The 16957-nt window shown below is 36.6% G+C and overlaps 1 protein-coding gene across 1 annotated transcript in view; it reads right to left on the bottom strand.

Annotated features, from left to right (window-relative positions):
• Positions 1–16957, bottom strand: part of LOC107668384 (partitioning defective 3 homolog B-like) — a 319469-nt gene that overhangs the window by 58671 nt on the left and 243841 nt on the right. Inside the window, exons 21-22 of the mRNA XM_016460232.1 lie at positions 7738–7854; positions 4913–5194 (exon numbers count right to left, since the gene is read on the bottom strand). Of these exons, the coding sequence (XP_016315718.1) occupies positions 4913–5194; positions 7738–7854 (399 nt within the window). The remainder of the gene's footprint in view (positions 1–4912; positions 5195–7737; positions 7855–16957) is intronic.

Here is a 16957-nt window from a genome sequence, read left to right on the forward strand (position 1 = left end):
TCTCTAAAAGTGTTTTTGGAGATGTGGAAGCAGAGGTTGGCAATCTGCAGCTCTCCATTGGTCCCTAAAGAACTCGGTTGCCCCTGTGCAGATAAGCGAGCCACCTGTCTCCCCCATCCCTACCTCTGGAGGGAACAATGATTATTTTTTAATTGGAGCGGAGCAGAGCTCTGGAGAGTCTGGTTGTTATAGTAACTTTCCACTCTGAGTGCAGTGGGCCTCTTCAGGGCTGAAGGAGCAGCTCACTGCGGACCCTTCTTCTCACAACCAATGCCAAATAGCTCCTCGCCCGCTTCTCTCTCGTGAGGAGAACCTCAAGAGCCCCTCACTCTTTTCTCTCACCACATTCCCCACGTCTTTCACCTGCCTGCCTCTCCACCTCTCCAGAGCGTTTAGATGAAAGGAGGAATGGAGAGGGAGAAATGAAGGTCTCTGGTATTGGTCGTTTGGATGATAAGAGTTTTATATCTCAGATTTCAACTGTTCGAATCACTTGCATCGGCATGAGTCAGACTATCTTTCATATAATTTGATTGGTAATATTTATGTATTAATTTATTCAAAAACAGTATTATTGTGAAATATTATTTCAAATTAAAAGATGAATTTTTATTTTTTATTAATTTTGATATTCATGACCGTTTTAGAGCATAAAGTCAAACATGTCAGAGTGAAACATCTGCTCTGATATAATGAAGAAAAAACAGTTTTGATGTTTTATTATAATTTTTATAAAAAAAAAAAATCACAAAAATGCTTGTGTCCACAAAATCTAAGTCATTTGGTCTATGCCAATTTATAAAATATAAACTTTTCAAAACCAAATGAAACAAACATGAATACAAAGAGAACATTTCTAAAAGATTGGTGGATGTGGTTTAAACTAGATTTTTTAAGATGTTGTCCTTTTAAAAATAAAAAAAAAATCATGCACACTCTTCTGTGTCACTGACCCTTAAACCATGCACTGCACAGTTCTTTATTAGGTTACCACTACTGGAGAGTAGCTCAGTTTTATTTACTCACCAAAGCCAATTTTAATTGTTTTTGGCACTCATTGAGTGTTCATTTTGGACCAAGAAAATACCCAGTAGAGGACTGTAGCTTTAAAAGTTTTCCTGATTTAAAGCTCAGCTTCAAAACGTCTACATCGAGTGTAATTGTGTCTAACAGATTTGCTACAAGTAGGTAATACTGTGCTCTGGTCTTGCCTTCTGACAGACTAAATCAATTCATAGGTGAAATCTGTGCTTTAATACTGAGAGAAGTGATAAAACTTAAGATGTACTACTCAGACATACTTGAATGCCAAGCTCCCTCCACAGTCTGTCTACTCTAGGCCATGTATGGAAACAAAGTTGCAAAAACAAGTCATTAACACTTTCCATATTTGCATATCAAATCACATATCACAGTGAAGTCTTTGCATGCAAAACACACACACACACACACACACACACACACACACACAAAAAGTCATCATACTCACCCACATATCATTCAAAACCTGTCAAAACGCTGACTTTATTTCTACTGTTTATCGCTCTCATTCGCAGTATGTAAATATTCCTATAGCACAGTACTACATGAGAGTGAGTAACAGTGACTATATTTCCAGATCTAGGTGAACTAGAAGGGACAAAAGAGGGTGAAAATGATCACGAGAAGCCCTGTCTTGTATTAGTGGACATGCTAATTAAAAAAAAAATGTAGATGCAGAGAATCCTGTTGCACACTTCATCACTGACCATACAAGCCACTTCACATCGAGAGACACTTTTATGACAGCAGTGGGCAGCAGGGTGTGTGTTAAACTGTCTGTCGGTCTAAATAACCGAGCCGCTTTAATGACTCTCAGTGGATGCTTTTAAATCATACAACAGAGCAACTCTCCCGTTTAACAAACTCTTCATATGACATGAGAGCATGCTCATGCTGACACCACAGTCACTGATGCTATTCTCATTCACATCATCAATTTACCCATCAGCATGGATTTACTCAAAATACTCCCCTTATGCAGGCCAGAAATGAATATGCAGCGGTATACAAACCCACACCCCCTGGCAGAGTGTGAAAAACTAAAGGTGGGGAAATGAACCAGATTATTTATCAAAAACTGAGGCTGTAGGAGACACCTGGCCACAGAGTCAGACAAAGTGTCATACATATGACAAAGATATATCCTTAATGAGCTGCGCTGCGCTATAGCTGATACACATTTGTCTCCGTGTGGCAGACATCTTTCCCTTCATACAAATAAATGAGTTTCTTTCAGCCAACTATTGTAACTGACCCCTCATGCTGAGACTTTCCTGTTCCGACTGAAACTCCTTTTGACCCAAATATCCACTCAGAAATGACAACAGAGATGATTGGAACAAGACACTGAGGTATCTATAATGTACAGGAACATGCTAGTTACTTTTGCATTACTTTTTGTATAAGAGAGAAGATTTCACTTATATTTGTCAGTCAAAACATAAAAAGCCATTTATGCTATTCAATTAAGGCAAGACACTACAGGCAAAAACATTATTTTATTCATGCACTGGTCAATTTTGAGATTCTTAAAGGGGACATCGAAGGCAAAATTTTGCAAATAAATGTCTTAGCAGTGTGTGGACACAGCCACACTACAATGATAAAAATCCATTCACTCCTTTTTTTAATCCCCAAAAAAACCTAAACAGTCTCAATTATCAAGCCGTTTCAATTTTCTGAGCAGTATGACGTCATACCTGCTCAGGCCCCGCCCACGACTGCCGACGACCTGTCCCGTATTAGCATATTTCAGCCCTTAGCCAGTTGTACGCTGTCTGCTATTGTCTCCGCATGAGTTCTTGATTTAAATTACAAGGCTAATGCATTATTCACCATAGGTGGAGGTCAATGAAATATACATTGATATATTTCTGAAGCTCAATCAAAAGAAAATAATTGGAGCTGGAGACTAAGCTGATGTGTCCAGCAGAAATAAGAGAATCAATACTAGAGCAGCTCCTCTGGGTTTACAGCTGTGACTCTGTGTCTTAAGGTTATGAGAATTACAAGTCAAGGCGAGGAAGAACTTATTATTAAAGTGTGTTATTAGGCGTTATTGGCTTCTTTACGGTTACCAAGCAACATACTGTATTAATATAGCAGGTCTATCAGGTGTTATACAACAGCGTCAAACATGAGTCACTCAAATGAAATTGATTAGTTTCACCACTTTGTGTCTTAAAGGGGTCATATGATGCGATTTCAAGTTTTCCTTTCTCTTTGGAGTGTTACAAGCTCTTGGTGCATAAAGAAGATCTGTAAACTTGCAAAGACTAAAGTCTCAAATCCAAAGAGATATACTTTATAAAAGTTAAGAGTCAGCCACGCCTACCTAAAACGGCTCGTTCTAACACGCCCCCACATATCTACATCAATATGTGGAACCCTTTCGGGCTTGAACTGATGGTAAAACTAATGACATTATTATTATTCTTGATATTTACTTTGAAAGCTTGAAGCTCGCGATTATGGTAAGGGGCGTTACATTTCCGACGCGTGCTTGTGGTGTTCGGCCAATCACAATGCACTGGGTCAGCTGGCCAATCAGAGCAGGCTGCGCTTGTCAAAGGAGGGGGCTTTGTTGAAAACGACGTGTTTGAGAGAGGCGGGGCATAGAGGACCTACAATAATGTACAGTATTTGAAAAATAATGTGTTTTTTGAACATTAAAGCATGTCAACATATTCTGTTACACCAAATACACAAAAGAATGATCTTTAAAATAGCATCATATGACCCCTTTAAAAAGTTTTTAAAAAGTAGTAGTATAGAACAAGCTATTTTTTGCACTTATGCCACACATTTAATTTACATGTTATAAATGAGATGAAATGCATTTCATTTGTTAAATACACTGCATTTCAAAAGTTTTGGGTTGACTCTTATGCTCACCAAGACTGCAATTATTTGATCCAAAAATTCAGTAAAAACAGTAATACTGTGAAATATTATTGTAATTTAAAAGAACTGCTTTCTATTTGAATATATTTTAAAATATAATTTATTTCTGTGGTGGCAAAGCTGAATTTTCAGCATCATTACTCCAGACTTCAGTGTCACATGATCCTTCAGAAATCATTCTAATATGCTGACTTGCTGCTTAAGAAACATTTCTTATTATTATCAATGTTAAAAACAGTTGTGCTGTTTAATATTTTTGTGGAAACAGCATTTATTTGAAAAGGAGATCTCTTATAACATTATAAATGTCTTTACTGTCACTTTTTGATCAATTTATTTAATCCTTTCTGAAGTATTAATCTGTTTCAAGAATGAAATAAAATATATAAAAGCTTACTGACACCAAACTTTTTAACAGAACTGTATTACATTCCCTGGATTATCAAAAATAGACATTACAATGTGGTTATTTATTACAAAAGCCTTGCTTTTGTTGCATTTCAAATATAACTCATTACTCACGGCATGATATAAGATATCATCAATGCCGCCCACCCCTAACTGATCTAGCTATGACACTTATCAAAACTGCCAATGCATCGATCTGACACAGGTTAAACAGTTAAGGACTGAGAAAAACATAAAAGAACCCTGCACAATTTATACTCTAATCCTTCAGAAATCAATTCAACTCCAAGGAAATCTACTCATAGAAAGCAACACAGGAATAGGCTCATGGGGTTGGTTATAATTCTACCTGACCAACAATATGATTATTATGAAAAAAATATATATATGTATATCATAAACCACTCTAAGCTGGTAAAAAAAAAAAACTCCAAGCCTGGTCAAGCTGGTTTGTTGACTGGTTTTAGCAGGATTTTGGCCAGACTGAGAAACCAGCAGAACATCTTAGCCTGGTTTAAGCAAGTTTTCAGCAGGGATTTATGCATATATGCATATTTACCTGTCTGCAGCAGGCGGTGGAAGGCTTCGCTGTTTGTTGACTTTGGCGTACAGGCCGTCCAAAGGGTCTTCTGTGGATGGCTCTCTGCTGTGGGACACTGGGGGTGGGGGTCTCTGTGGGGAGGGGCTGCGGTTACCATACCGTGGCTGGGAAGGTGATCCACGCTCCCTGAAGTTGTTAATGCGGGCGTAGTTCGGGTCCAGGTCATCATCCTCCACGTGAGGTGGGGAGAAGTGTTCCCGGACCTGGCGTTCCCTCAATTCCTGGTGCTTGGCCTCAATTCTGTAACACCGAAAAGCTGATGTTAACTTACCCTGGCTTTAATGATTATTGTAATCTGGGCTGTTTCTCTCTCTCTCTTTTTTTATTCCATAAAAGTATGGAATATTTAATTTTGAAATGGGTCTCTTATGCTCACCAAGGCTGCATTTATTTGATTAAAAATACAGTATAAAGCAATATTGTCAAATGTTATTACAATTTAAAACAACTTCTATTTTATTACATTTTAAAATGTAATTTATTCCTGTGATGGCAAAGCTGAATTTTCTGCAGTACTCAAGTCTTCAGTGTCACATGATCCTTCAGAAATGATTCTAATATATTGATAATATGAATATTTCACATTATTACTGTTCTACTGTATTTGTCATCAATTAAGTGCAAGCCCTGGTGAGCAAAAGAGACTTCGTTCAACAACATTATAAATTCTTAATTACTCCAAACATTTGACCGTTAGTTTATGATCCAAACTTTCAAGGGAGCAAACAACATAAGCAATGAGAACGCAACTGCCAGAACTTGGAACTTGAATCGTATTTACAATAAACTGGAAAGGTCAAGAAAGACCTTTCGGACACATCCAGCTGATTTTCTCTCTCCCACTTTCCTTTTCTGTCTCTCTCAGGAGCTACAACAGGCTCAGTCAATAAAGTCTCTCTCTGAACAAATGCCACTCTGGAGCATATGGAGGAGAACAGCATGGCTCCAGCTCACACTTCACACGTTTCCAAGTCCAAATAAGCCTCGGCAAACACCACACAAAATAATGACTGCAAAAACATCCCTGCATCTCAGCTAAATATATATTTTCTCCTGTCTTCAGACGGAATATACATGACACGCCGAGAGACAGAGATAGAGAGAGGAAGAGGAACCTAGTGCTGTGTGTCAACTCAGTAATGGACCACAAAAAGCTGTCAGTCCTGGAGAGTGAATGAGATGGAAAGGGACAAAAATAAAAATAAAGAGATCTAATCCTGTGTGTAATACAATGAATCATCTAAAATCCTGTGTGTCATACATGTTAGTAATGAGCTGTATCTTTGTTCCATACGGCAGGTAATGTTTTTCCCAGATTACATTTGAGTTTCCTTATGAAATCTATTTCATGCTGTTTGGAAATGACTTGGTGTCCTCACAAATGACGACAAAAACAACAGGCTAAAAGATCTCTCAACTCTATGCTAACTTCACCACTGATGAATTATAAGAGTCTTGTATCATCCTCAAGGGGTTTGTTTTGTGATAATGTCTGAATTTGCTACAGCTGAAGGTATCATGTGCAAAAAAGAGACTATAGAAACTAATGTAGGAAATCAATTGCTTGTCAGTTATACAGTTCAGCGGTCATAATTTACTTACATTTATGTATTTCGGCAACAGCTTTAATCCAAATAGTGCATTTAACCATTGAAAATCTTTTACCTAATTTTGGTGTTCCCACAGATCTGAGCTTATGCACCTCAGTTTTTGAGTGGGGTGTAAAAAAACAAAACAATAAAAAAAACCTTGTTTACAGATCATTTTGGCAATGTTCACTCAAAAGTGCATGAGCTCAGATTGATGAGGCATAATGCATTAAAGGGGTCATATGACGTTGCTAAAAATAACATTACTTTGTGTATTTGGTGTAATGCAATGTGTTTACGTGGTTTAAGGTTAAAAAAAACACATTATTTTCCACATACTGTACACTATTGTTGCTCCTCTATGCCCCGCCTTTCTGAAACGCGCCGATTTTTTCAAAGCTCATAGTTCTTACAAGTACGGTGTGCTCTGATTGGCCAGCTATCTAGTGCATCGTGATTGGCCGAATACCTCAAGCGTGTTACGGAAATGTTACGCCCCTTACCAGGTTCAGGAAACTTTCCTCCGTAAAAAACTAACTATTGAGTGAATTATTACTTTTTGAACACTGCAGTTCACAAATATGATGCTCGCTTGTGCAGTTTATTTTAAGTGATGCGCCTTTCCACAGATTTCTCGTTGATGTAGGTATGGTTACTTGGGAGTAGCTGTCCTCCTTTGAGCCCTGAGCTCCCAAATTTCTTTTACTCCTAGAGGGCATTTCTTGCCACTGTTGCATTGTGCTGGCTCAAGGGATCTAGGTCTGACTCCCTACAAAACTGCATTAGAAAAATCTCCATAGTTACAGACGCCTACACAGGCAGCAATTTAAGTCATTATAGTCATGATCAAAACACAAAGGCTGTTCCAAGAGGTCGGTAGCAATACCATAATGCAATGTGACAATGCATTAATATTATTAATTCAAAGAATCAATAAAACAGGAATTAAATCTAATTAAAAAAGCATTCTTTTACCTAATACATGTGTACTATGTACACTACTGTTCAAAAGTTTGGGGTCGGAAAGATTTTTTAATGTTGCTGCAAATGTACAGTATGGTGTTTGAAATCAGTCACTTATGAGGTTCCATCTCAGTTAGGATGCTGCCTATGTAGGCAGTAGAACACATGGCAGCTCACTAGGTTTTGATCGTGATTCACTGTGGTGTGATGGTGTGATGACATCAATCCCACCTTTCTCTCTCTTCCTTCATCCTCTCCAACTCTTCCTCACTCAGAATTTCTGATGTCTGCTTCTGCGCATTCATTTTTGTCTCCGTCTTGCTCTTCTCTTCTTTTTTCTTTCCAAATCTGAGAGAAAGAGAGTGGGGCATAGAAAGACATCACTGAATGATCACAATTTGCAAATGAATTGAGCGTGTCAGTAGAGATGTACTGTTAACATGCATCATTTCTGCACCAGTGATTGACTCCTGCACCCGTCTCCATTTTCTTCGTTCATAGAAGGTCATTTCTCATGTGCGCCTGTGTCTCAAACCCACTGCCGCCCAGCCGAGCAGCACAGCACACAGCTTCAGTGCAGTGTATCAATGTCAGAGCGAGCAGAGGCCATGGCCTCCAGCTACACATGCACAAACACACACTGGGACTCCTCTACGCACATACACACACTGTCAGTGGAAATCACACCAGTGTCCTTTAGCAACTCACATTCAGTGCACACTCAAACACAGGGACGGGAGCTGATCTAGATTATCTTCACATGAAACTCACACATCTGCACACAATGATCATGATGTGAGCATGTCTCTCATATACTGTGAAGGAGAACATGAGCTGCACGGTGTCCTACACAGCACTGCAGGCGGAACTTATACACACCACGATATCACTTAAACATAATCACAGGCTCACAGCTACTGAGAAAAAACAACAACAAAAAAACATAATAAAAAAAAAAAAAAGATTCAGCATGTAAGACATTTCATATATTGTGGGCAATATAAAAAAAAAAGACATGAATGAATGAATAATGACTGGAAGGCACAAATTAATGTTGAATGAATGTATTAACAAAAAAAAAGTATAATCAAAAGAACAAATGAAACAAAAGGACAAACAAACAAACATGAAGGAACCACTGAACAAATAAACTAAACATTTAAATTACAGAACGAATAAAAAAAGCAATTAAAAGAACTACCTAAATATCTAACTAATTTCAAAATGAATCAGGAAACTAAAGAACAATCAAATTAGCAAACAAATGAATAACAGATGTATCTCATGTATGAATGAATGCGGAATCAATGAACGAACAAACACATGAAGCATCAACAAATTAATAAAAGGAACCAATAAACAAATTAACAAAGACAAAATGGATCTGAAGGGAATATTTAAGAAATATAAACAGTTAAGAAAACAATGAATGAGCATATGAACAAGCAAATTAATGAATGAACTACTTAACTAACAAATGAAGGAAACATCAAATGAATCAAGAAACCAAAGAAAAAATCAAACCAGCAAACAAATAAATGACACAATGAACTAATGAAGTAAAGACTGACTGAATACCTGACGGACTGAATGAAAACAATGAATGAATAAACAAACAAAGGTAATCAATGAATGAATAAAATAAACCAATAAACAAATTAACAAACAAAATCAATATGATTGTTTTAAAAATGATTGAAAATGATTTAACAAACAAACAAACAAAACAAAACCCAATGAACAAGCATATGAACAAAATACTTAACCAACCAACCAACAATAAATCAATCAAAAAAACAAAGAACTATATAAAAAAAAAATACAAAAACTAATGAATGAACGACTGAATGAATAACCAAACCAATGAATACAAGAACAAACAAACAAACGAGGGTTCAAAGGAATGAATTAAGGGACCAAAAAATTAAACAATGAATACATGAAACCAATAAATGAACAGATAATTTAGGGAACCAATTAATTAACAAATAAATGGCTAAATACATAAAAGAATGAATGAATTGATTATAAATGAGCAAATGGAGACTACAGCGCATAAAGCCTCTTTCATTTGTCTTGGGTGTGTATATATCTTTCTCTGCAGAACCTTTGATACATCTAATGTAATGCCTTCAAAAACTAGAGTTTAACACTAACACAGAAGGACTGTGTTCAGATGCTGTGGGAAACCCCAGAGGGCACAAAAGAGAGTGAATAAGGAGTAGCAAAATTTAAAGGTGATTCACACTTGCCTGCAGCTCAGTCATCGAGGCCTCATCTAAGTCAACAAATTTGTCCACGACATTTCCTCTCTTCACTCAGCGCTCGAGCAGGGTGGATGATTCACTGCCCGTCAGAGCTCCAGTCTTTCCTCTTGTTTCCAAACAAAGTCCAACGAACAAACGCTATGTTGCCAAGTTGCTGACTGACATTGCCAGGAGGAGAAGACAGTTTTCCCAGACAAACTGGGAAAGTGTTAAGATATCTGTATGAGGAATATGGAGTCAGAATGATCAGTGAGCCTGTGGTTAAATACAGGCCAAATGAACTTTCTGCCACCCTAACAAAAGACTTGGGAATTGAGAACATTTACTGGATATGATTATTTCTTACTGGCCAAGAAACTGTATTATGCACTATGAAAATATTAAGATTTTGCGAATTATTTATGAACAGAAATTTACTCTGCTCATGTTTCATGAATGAGGCCCAATGATAATTTAGTTGGCCAATCATATTGCTTTAACTTGATTCACTTACATCACCTACGTCAGATGAGAAGAGACCAAAATATAAAACACAAACACGCACAGCTCTCAGAGGAAGGCTGAGCTGAGAAATCCTACAGTAAGTCATATAACTCTTAGTGACCCCAGACATGTGAGACAGCAGGAGACATCCTCACACAGACACATTTAGTTCTTCAGAGTAATCGGTGCTGACTAATGCAGCTTAAGTGCAGACCAGATTTTCCCATCTCCACTCAAACATACAATAACTCACACTCATCGTTTATACACTCCCTCACTTTCCTACAGATTCACACGCACACAACATGTCTGAAATGAAAAGAAAATGAAAACATACCACAAGGCACATCATAATACACAGTTTATGTTTAGCAGAGCTAGAAAGCAGCTAACTGAATTTCTCTTCTAAACGGTCCTCTTCCTTATACATAGTCTTGGAGATTCATTCTAGTGAACTGATACAAAAAGTCAGATTCATTCTAGTAAATGGATTTAAAATAACAGATTCGTTCTATTGAACTGATTTAAAATGGCAGATTTATTTTAGAACAAATTAAAATAGTCAGATTCGTTCTAGTGAACTGATTCAAAAATCAGATTCATTCAAGTAAACTATTTAAATGACAGGTTTATTTTAGTGAACAAATTAAAATAGTCAGATTCATTCTAGTAACTGTAATTTAACCATGCTAATTTAGTTTGCAAAGCTACTGTTTTAAAAGAACATCTCTGCTCTGATATCCAGCCCATGCCTTAAAGTTTACAGTTTATACTGCAATTTATTCAGTCAAAACAGGAAGAAACCAACCGTATTCAAAGCCTGAGGTACTTGAGTGTATACCAGTAAAGAAACCTTGTAAACACAAGCATGCATTATGCTAAATGTGAATGAACAGATGAGAAAGGACAAGCATCCCACTGTTTCTCTCTTAGGATCACGCACCCTTCCTGTATGTCCTCTGGCTGTTTATTTGTGTGTGGATGCATCACTCTCATAACTTAATTACTGTATTTATCTTATTAGACTGCAGCTATTTAATGTTAGTGCTTTGGCATGCACTTCCTGCACATCCATTCTGCTGCCTCATTAAAATCAGGCCCTATGAGACCTAAACACAAAAACTCACACTCACATTAACACATAACGTGCTGCTAATGCATTCTGACACAGCATTTATCAATGCAATGAAAACAAATCTTGAGCAAAATGACTACGAACACTCCAAAATTGACAACTGTTTGCATGAGTCCATGAGATTTCAGCAGAGATGAGCAAATCAAAGATTTTTATTAATATCATAAAAGAATGTGTTTGATATCCAGACACATATATTATTGAAGTAAATATGTTTGCATACACTGACATGCATAGTTATTTAATTATTAAACCATTTCAAGAATACGAATGGACCAGGGGTGTGCTGTCTTAGGCTGACACCAGATGGTTTTCCCCAAGTGTAAGTGGATTCACCAGAGACAAACGTGTCTTTTAACAGGATCTGCGACTCTAAGCTAAAAGGGCACATCGGCCGCTATCAAAGGAGGAGCCCAGCTGAGCCCAAACCAGCACATGGTAAATAAGGGCATAATTAGGCTGTCATAAGAGACCCTGCCACTAGCTTCAGCTGTTCAGAGATGCTTCAAACACAGCCTGTCAGTTAACCAGGCACAGTACTTAGAGGGGGAGTGGTTACAGTACAAGTGAAAGACAGTTGTGGCATGCCAAATTACTACTAACAATTATGAAGTCACACTGGAAAATATGGATTTATTCCCCCTTAATTCTAATCTTCAAAATGTAATTCATGCAGTTTGTAAATTCACTATTAAATAAATGAACTGACAAATATGATGTAACATTTAAAACAATTCTGATGATGCAAATACATTACAATACACATTTTAAAAAGTAACTTATTCCTGTGATGGTAAAGCTGAATTCATGATCCTTCTGTCACATGATCCTTCACAAACCATTCTAATATGTTAATTTGCAGCTCAAGAAACATTTCTTATTATTATCAGTGTTGAAGACAGTTGTGCTGCTACACTTTTAGGAGTCTCTGATGTATATTTATTTGTATAAAACTTGTATAACAACGTAAAAGTCTTTACTGTAGTTTTTGATCAATTTACTGCATCCTTGAACATCAAACACAAAATACAAAGGAAATTATTTTAATCTTCTAAAAACAAACAAAAACAACGCTAAAGACTGATATTAGGCTTTGTCTTCATATATTTTCACTTTACTTGACTTTCAAGATTTAAGATAACATGATGATATACGTTAAGTGTATATAGTGAGCAACTGATTTTCACTGTTTTTAACAGTGCATTCTGGGAAGTGACCATTTCAGTGCTCTGGAACAGCCCTGAAAATGGCACAGACGTACCCTACGTTTTTATTAAAGAGTGACGCTAAATATTATCTTAATCTTCGACAACTGCGGCATCGTTAAAGTGATTTAGTACACTGATAGTTTATCAAAATTGAGTGTAAAATTGCCGAACAGTGAAGTCAAGAGCTGCTGATTGTTCCAAAGTGTTCAATTCATCACGCGGCAGTAAACTCTTCAGGGGGTGAAGGCCTGCGGAGAAGCCAAACTGTGCTGATCATTACCAAGAAATACATCACGTCTCTCTCTCTCTCTCCCTGTGCCAAACATTCATTTCCTCCATGTCTAATTGAACTACCTGCTTGTAAAGTAAAAATATAGTGTCTTTCTCTCACGTTTGCCCGTTAATTCACTCCCCTTCTGGTTTTCTGCTTTGCTAAGACTCTCTCTCTCTCAAAGAGCTGTAGGCAAATCTGTATCCTCTCCGGATAACGTTTCCCTGAGGGCTGCGGGAAAAGAAAAGACTGGGATTTAATCTTTTCTTCTGAAGAGATGGGATGAGTGAAAAAGGTGCTTTAACAGTTTCTCACTCAGACCGTCTTTAACACACACACTAACGTACAGCCACATTCACATTCTCTGACACTGCACATATACAGCAAGGTTTATTTAAAGGAAACCCAGATGAATGGAAAAGCGCTTTCAAATGAAGCGGGAAGAGGAAGGGGTTAAGATTCAAACATCTGTGGTACACAAAACTGAAAATCTTACACATCCAAACAGCGTACACATGCAGATAAACACAATGACCTCATACACACACACACAGAGCTTCAATGTGCTGATAAAAGGGGACCCACAGGGCCCGTCTGTGTGTGATCTGAATATGATGGTATGTGGGGTGAGCAGCAGTTCACATCAATCCAAAAAGGAAAGACAAAGACAGCAAGAGAAACATGAAAAAGCTCAAAATGCTGTAGGGTAAAACTCTAAAGGCCACTTTCCCAGACACTGATTAAACCCAGTACTACAGTGAAAGGGATAATCACTGTTGGAAATGTTTCAAAGTGATCTATGGCCAAGAGAGCACCGCTTATGAAGTAAAGCATAAGAATATAGGATTTTAGAGAGGACTAGTTATAGAGTAGTACACCCAAAAATTCACAATTCAAAGTCATTATTTACTCACCTTCACATTGTTTCAAACCTGTATGATTTTCTTTATACAGTACGTGGAATTTAAAGGAGATGTTTAGAACAATGTTTACATAGCTTCCGAGTCTTCTGAATCTTTGTGTGAAGAATAGACACATTTATAGGCTGTTATCAACCAAAAGTCAGCATATTTAACCTCTTAAATCTCATCTGCGTATGCACATATTTGAAAGTGGTGCATTAAGACGTCAGGCCAGTGTTATTTAAGTATGATTTATATAGTATTACAGTATTAATTAATATTTTCAATTGGCTTTTATTTTTACATTTTCATTTAAAATGTAGTTTACATTTTAGTTTTTTTTGTTATGTGCTTGTCATTATTTTATTTTTTTTTTTAATATATATTTCTATTTAGTTTTAATTTATTTTTATTTAAGTTTCAGTAATTCAACTTAACCTTATTCTATTTCAGTTAGTCACCAATGCAACATTTCATTTTTTTCATCTTATTTTTAAATTTTAATTAATTTCAATTTTATTTCGATTATAAAAGGTTTTTAATAGTTTTAGTTAACAGCGACAAGCTTTAACGATAACACAGCGACTCCTTTCAATGTGCTTTTCTGACTTTCTGGAGACCATTTGTGGTCACAAATTTTATTGTATTTTTATTGTAAAAATACAATAAAAAAAAAATATATTCTTTTATTGTAATCAAATTTTATCATAAAGTCAAATGCAGTTTGGGACGACAAGGTAAATAATGGCAATTTAAATTTTTGGCTAAACTGTCCCTTTAAGCATTGATTGTTTTGATTTCTTGTCAGTGATGGTGAACAGGAGTTGTTTTTCAGGACACCTGCAGACCAGAGCAAAGCCATCTCCACTTTAATTATCTCTCCCTACTGGCCTTTCCATATTCATTATACTCTATTCCATCGAGGCACACACAAACCGACACACACTCACTTTCAGGAACTCCTGCACACACACACAGGAAACAAACGCACACGCATAAGCAAAAGGAAACTATGAAACTGATGAGAGAGCAGGCAAATTTTTAAGAAGGACAAGCACACATTTCTATTAATTTCTCTCCTCCTTTTGTTTTCCTGCCCGTTTCTTTGGCAATGGACTCATATTACAGCGGGATTCAGAACCCAAATAAGATTAGCTCTGGCTGAAGTGATGTCACCACGCTGACCTTTCTGACTGTCTGCCGTTCCCAACAGGGCACCGCTGAAATAATGAGACTTTGTTACCATAGCAGCTTAATAGGTGCCAGTTGTAGAAACTGGATGAGCCAATCAGGACAGAGCAATGCTAAGTACTTTCTAGCTGGCCTGAAAAATATCCACTTTAGCCAATGAGCATTCCTGACACGTCAAGCTGTTAATGCCCGAAAAGTGCAAATGGGTGTTAGGCTGTTAAGAAACTGGCCTTTAACAAAAGGCGGCTTGAAAAAAAAAAAAAGAGACAAAAAACACTTCATACATATCAATACAATGGATAACTGATAAGGAGCCATTGAATGAGGCCGAGCTTTCTGATTGGCAGCAAAGCATGTTTCTGAAGGAGACTGGGTTGTTCAAATGGCCAATTAGCAGCTGATTCTGATGAATTCATTAGCATGTTCTCAGGTAATTAGAGGAAACGGCTGAGTGAATACTAAATATTCAACAGGAGAACAGACACAGTGCCACACAGCTCGCCGTGTTCCTCTGTAGACTCTCATTAGCATAAACACACACACTCTCAAGCGCCCATCTGCACAACTGAGAGACTGTTTCATACACAGATATAAAAATTCACACTTCCAAAATAGACTTTCCATTACAGGAAGAAACTAATAGATAGGTAAACAGAAAGTCTTCTATTAACACGCATAACATATTCTTTAAAGACCCCAATGAACCAATTTGATGAATACAGTTTTCTAGTTTTTCTTTTTTCTATTTATCTAATATGGTAAACCCTCTCTCAACAGCATGTTTCATGAACAAAATCACTAAAGATACTTTCAAACTGAATCATTTCCAACCACTTAATATGCAACCAGTTGATTGTTGGGACATGAAATAAAGTACAAGCGGAAAGACACACAGACAAACCATAACTTGCAAACTTACATTGCTAGTCGGTGGTATTTATAATTTAGTGGAAGGGACATTCTTATTCTGGAGAGAATTTCACTGGAACAAAATGTTAAAAAAATTTTTTTTTTTGTTATATGAAGGTCACATTAAACTGTCTTGGAAAATGTTTTATCATGGCTTCATCCATTTATATTTGCTACTTTTTAAATGTTCTTTATGTATAGATCTTCTTGTTTTAAATTTTTTCCCACGGCCAACAGACTTTCAATGTTAAAATATAAAAATCTGACAGAAATATGAATTTTTTTATATTTTAAAACTATAGGAAATAATCAAACCATTTTAATATTTATTGTGTGGAAATGATGTATATTGATAAAAAAACAAAAAATCAAAAAAAACAAATCAACAAACAAACAAATTCAATTGTGGTGTCAAGGCTACCACATCAAACAATTTTACCATCAATAAAAGTTGTTTTCAAGAGTTAGTGCACTGTTAAACAGACAACAGTGTAGAATACATAAAAGGCTAGCTGCGAAATTAGCCTTAGCAAGACAAAGGAATAGGTCAATTTATTTCAAATATTTTCATAGAATGCTACTGAATACAATACATTATATTATACAGAGATATGATGTTAATATCACTGTACTGTGAAAATGTCCAAGAAAAAAGCGTAATCTCTGAAACTAGGTAATGAATAACTAACTAACTAACTAACTAGATGATAGACACAGACAGACAGACAGACAGACAGACAGATAGACAGATAGACAGATAGATAGATAGATAGATAGATAGATAAGACTTTGCACATCTAAACTTTACAATATTTTCCCACTCTTCTTTGCAGAACTGCTCAAGTTTTCAATGAGGTTTAAAAAGGTCATATGATGCGATTTCAATTTTTCCTTTGTCTTTGGAGTGTTACAAGCTCTTGGTGCATAAAGAAGATCTTTAAAGTTGCAAAGACTAAAGTCTCAAATCCAAAGAGATATTCTTTATAAAAGTTCAGAGTCAGCCACACCTACCTAAAACGGCTCGTTCTAACACGCCCCCACATATCTACCTCACTATGTGGGAAGATTTGCATAACGCCGCCCAA

This window comes from Sinocyclocheilus anshuiensis, unplaced genomic scaffold (assembly GCF_001515605.1).
Source record: "Sinocyclocheilus anshuiensis isolate Anshui unplaced genomic scaffold, SAMN03320099.WGS_v1.1 scaffold1237, whole genome shotgun sequence".
NCBI classification, from domain to species: Eukaryota; Metazoa; Chordata; class Actinopteri; order Cypriniformes; family Cyprinidae; genus Sinocyclocheilus; species Sinocyclocheilus anshuiensis.